The 5,000-nt window shown below is 21.3% G+C and overlaps 2 protein-coding genes across 3 annotated transcripts in view; both read left to right on the plus strand.

Moving 5' to 3' along the window:
- LOC105843027 (GPN-loop GTPase 3) overlaps window positions 1-4,495 on the plus strand; it is a 9,466-nt gene extending 4,971 nt beyond the window's left edge. Inside the window, 1 exon segment of the mRNA XM_065803327.1 lies at window positions 3,878-4,495. Within this exon segment, the coding sequence (XP_065659399.1) occupies window positions 3,878-4,416 (539 nt within the window). The 3' untranslated portion in view covers window positions 4,417-4,495.
- LOC100210626 (EKC/KEOPS complex subunit TPRKB) overlaps window positions 1-5,000 on the plus strand; it is a 14,211-nt gene that overhangs the window by 5,157 nt on the left and 4,054 nt on the right. The window contains exon 1 of one of the 2 annotated variants that reach the window (XM_065803328.1): window positions 4,297-4,436. The exons of the other annotated variant lie outside the window; for it this stretch is intronic. The gene's annotated coding sequence lies outside the window, so the exon portion shown is untranslated. Of the gene's footprint in view, window positions 1-4,296; window positions 4,437-5,000 lie in introns of those variants that run through there. 2 annotated transcript variants of the gene reach the window in all.

The raw sequence follows: 5,000 nt of genomic DNA on the forward strand, positions 1-5,000 counted from the left end.
TGATTTTCACTGAATTAACTATTTAAGCTACAAAATTATCTTTATAAATATATTTATACCTAAAGATAAAAATATAAGATAATAACACTAAGCCTACTGGCGTGGAAACATTGATTTGTGTAAAATTGTGCCTTGTTGCAAGACTTTTTTCCAGCACTGTAAGCTACTCGTGTATGTTGAACATCAAGTCCATCTTTTTTGTACAATCACAGGATATTATATAGCCAAGGTAAAGAGGAGGGGAAAACATGCAACTGTGTCAGCAAATCCATCTGTCCCATGAACAAACAGTGCTTGTAGATGAACATCATTTATTAAGCCACCGCGTCATCAAATAAACGTGACTACAAAGAAAAAGTACATTTTGGCTTATGTGAAACCATTTAAATTTCGGTATGACAATCACCTAAAATCTTTTAACATTAATAAATATAAAAATGATACTGAGTTGTCTAAAGAAATTTGGGGCATAAACGACAAAATGTTTACACCCTTAATTAAGTAGAAAATTGTAAAAGGTTGCAATCCTTTTAACGCTTCGTCAAAAATTTGTAATCTTTGCTTATACGAAAAATTCCTTATTTTAACATATAAAGGTGATAACTTGTTAAATAAACGAAATGAGTTAATTTCAAAATGCAGGCACATGAATAAATTCCTCTTATCTTTTTTTGACACTGGTGATTAGCTAATAACTTTTTTTTTTTTTTTTTGGTTGCCATCAAGTATGTCTTAGCGACGTAAAGATCCCACTACACAGTAACTTTTAGCAGGTTTTTTTTTGTTTTTGAATTTGTATTCAATGGCTGATGATTGCCGTATAGGCATAAAACTTAAAGTACCATAGAAAAAGTTGTTTTTTCTTCATTAATATATATGTATATCGCTCTATTTGAAATAACTTTTTAATATTGAGCACTCTTTTATGACTATGAGTTTTGTTTTATTATAATACAAAACAGCCTTAAATATCAATATATATATATATATATATATATATATATATATATATATATATATATATATATATATATATATATACATATATATATATATATATATATATATATATATATATATATATATATATATATATATATATATATATATATATATATATATATATATATATAGGCTTGGACAGAAATGGCGTGCAATCAAGCGCTGTTGCTGACCACGCAAACGATTTTTATTTACAACTTGACCATGTTACTACAACTGTTTAGATGTTTTGATGATTTAAATATTTCAGAAATGCGCTGAAAAAGAAATGCTAAACTAAGCTTAAATTAGGAAAAAAATTTAAAAAAAAAACAATTCCTTACAAAAAAGAAAATATATAGGCTTTAAAATAAAACCAAAAAGCTCAAACACAAGTTTTTCTTACGTTTTTAATTGTGTTTGAAATAAATTACTTTATAACTTATCTTTAGAAATGTTTTATTAAATTTACGCAAAACGTTTTTACAAATTACTTTTAATGATTGTTAATAAATAGACAAACTTTATTTCAATTAAAAAAAAAATAAAAATAAAAATTTATACTCTATAAACATTTTTTTCAAAAAACTGCAAAAAAAAAAAATTGTTTAAAAAAATAACAATCTTTTTAATAAAGTAATTTTTAATAATTTCATGCTCTGATTAGAAATTGTATTTTTTTTAAAACAGAAACAAAAAAATAAATAAATAAACAAAGCAATTATTGCTTGCAGAAGATTTAATTTAACTTATTCATAATTAAAAGTTTAACTTAAAAAAATTATCTTTTAAAAGATTTTTAAAAAGTCATAGCAAATAGTCTCAAGCGTTTAAATTTATCAAAAAATACATGCATACATCAAAAAATTTAAATACAACATTTTTTTAAATTTACACAAAATGCGTTTATTTTAAACAATCATTAGAATTAATTTTGTATTTTATTTAAAGTGAAGGCTTTAAATAAAAAATTTAGAAAAGATAAACGATTAAAAGTTATTCATAATGTAACGATTTTTTTATTGCATTTTAATTGTTAAAACATCAAACAGTCGTGGTCAAACTGTAAAGAAAAAAATTTATAGGTGTGGTCAGTTACAGCATGCTATTGCACGCCCCTCCTGTCCGAGCCTGTAATATATATATATATATATATATATATATATATATATATATATATATATATATATATATATATATATATATATATATATATATATATTATATATATATATATACAGGAGCTATTCTAGACCGTTTTTGACAGCGTCGACTGTATTAAAGGACCAGTTTGGGCACCGCCCAAATTAAAAATTGAGGATCTTTTTTTTTTTTTTTTTTTTAAATATTTTTTATGGCAAATATTGTTTTTTTTTTTGCCAATATTCAGCAATATTTTCACTAAATTTCTCCAGGAGGGGGGAGGGACCGCTGCCCAAATTTTTTTTTCCACAATAACCCTGTTATATATATGTATATATATATATATATATATATATATATATATATATATATATATATATATATATATATATAATATATATATATATATATATATATTATATATATATATATATATATATTTATATATATATATATATATATATATATATTATATATATATATATATATATATATATATATATATATATATATATATATATATATATATATATATATATATATATATATTAGAGTGTCCCAAAAAACAACATTTTTGTAAAATATATGCAGAGACCCCCTTAATGTGTTCTATCTAATATAAAAACACTAGATTTAAAATTTTTTTGAATAAAAAATATTTTAAGGGTTCCTTTAAGACCCTCGAATATTTAATGGGTCCCTAATATTTTCAAAAAAAAAATTTTTCAAAAATATGTCAACCTGGTACTCAAATGAAGCGAAATTATATAAAAATTTCAAAAATAATATAGATTTCAAATATAGAATTGTTATTTTTAGTTTTATTACATGAAAAATTATGTTTTTTAACAAAAAACAAAAAAATGCAATTTTTATGTATTTTTATTTTTTACAATTTTGATAAATAAGTTAAAATTTTTCCAAATTGAATATTATTTTTGAAATTTTTATATAATTTTGCTTCATTTGAGTAGCAGGTTGACATACTTTTAAAAAACTTTTTTTTTGAAAATACTAGAGACCCATTAAATATCCGAAGGTCTTGAGGGACCCCTTAAAATATTTTTTATTCATAAAAATTTTAAATCTAGTGTTTTTGTATTAGATAGAACACATTAAAGGGGTCTCTGCATATATTTTTCAAAAATGTTGTTTTTTGGGACACCCTAATATATATATATATATATATATATATATATATATATATATATATATATATATATATATATATATATATATATATATATATATATATATTTGTAAAATTAATGTTAAAACAATTAAATATTTGTGAATGTGAATGATATTAAACTAGATCGGTTTTTATAAAACTAAAAAAATTTGACTAAAACAATGTATGTAATGTATGTAAATATATATATATATATATATATATATATATATATATATATATATATATATATATATATATATATATATATATATATTTATATATATTTATATATATTTATATATTTATATATATATATATTTATATATATTTATATATATATATATATATATATATATATATATATATATATATATATATATATATTTATATATAAACAGTGTAAAACAACAAAATTAAAAAAAAAAATTGTTTTAGTCGAATTTTTTTAGTTTTATAAAAACCGATCTAATTCAATGTCATTCGCATTCACAAATATTTAATTGTTTTAACATAAATTTTACAAATATATATACATATATATATATATATATATATATATATATATATTAATTTTTTTAGGTGAGTGTGAAGATGACTAATTTATTTTTGATTGTCCTGGCCAAATTGAGTTATATACTCATATACCTATAATGAGACAGCTTGTTCAATCTTTACAGCAACATGATTTTCGCATATGTGGTGTATTTATTGTTGATGCACAGTTTCTTGTGGATGCCTCAAAGTTTTTCTCTGGTGTTATGGCAGCATTGAGTGCTATGATTCAATTAGAAATACCTCATATCAATGTTATGTCAAAAATGGATCTTCTTGACAAGGAAAGTATAAATGTTGTTGAAAATTATTTAAATCCTGATGCAGGTTTACTCCTTCATGATTTGAATTCAGCGCTACCTATAAAATTTAAAAAATTGAACAAAGCAATTGCTTCCCTAATAGATGATTATAGCTTGGTGAGTTTTGTTCCAATGAACATTAAAGAAGAAGACTCTATTAATGATATACTAGCATATATTGACAATGCCATACAATATGGAGAAGATTTAGAACCTAGGATGCCTCACGATGAGGAAGATGCTGATTCTGGATTTGGGGTTTAGTGCAATTGAATCTGCTTAGTGTATATTTATTTATTCTTTTAAAACCAGAATAAAAATAAAGGTTTAAAACTTTAATAGATATTATGAAGTTTTTAAAACTCTTAAAAAAAAAAAATACATATATATTGCATATATTTATTTGAATTGCTGTTTATGTATGTATGTCATAAATCCACTTGGTTACATTTGAAAAAGTTTATAATATTGATTAATAGTATAAGTGTTTACAATGTTTAGTAGATTTGTTTCATTTTTGGATATAATCAAAAAATGAAACAAATCTAACAAAAAAATATATTCTTTTTGTTGTTGTTGCAAACATTCTGATTAAATTAATTCAAAGAAATACAACAGATGTTATGTTTTTGATGTTATGTATTTTTTGTTGTTATATTGATTTTATTAAGATTATTAAGATACGTCATAAATATCATAAATAATCACAAACAAATGGTTTTAATTATGTTTAAAAGAGTAATTAATTCATATAATTATTTTTTTTCTTTTACTTCTCTCTGTAACTCCAAAATAAGTATTTACTCTTAAATATTTACAGAGTAAAAATTAGAATTTAAAAAATTCCT

Source organism: Hydra vulgaris, chromosome 08 (assembly GCF_038396675.1).
Source record: "Hydra vulgaris chromosome 08, alternate assembly HydraT2T_AEP".
NCBI classification, from domain to species: domain Eukaryota; kingdom Metazoa; phylum Cnidaria; class Hydrozoa; order Anthoathecata; family Hydridae; genus Hydra; species Hydra vulgaris.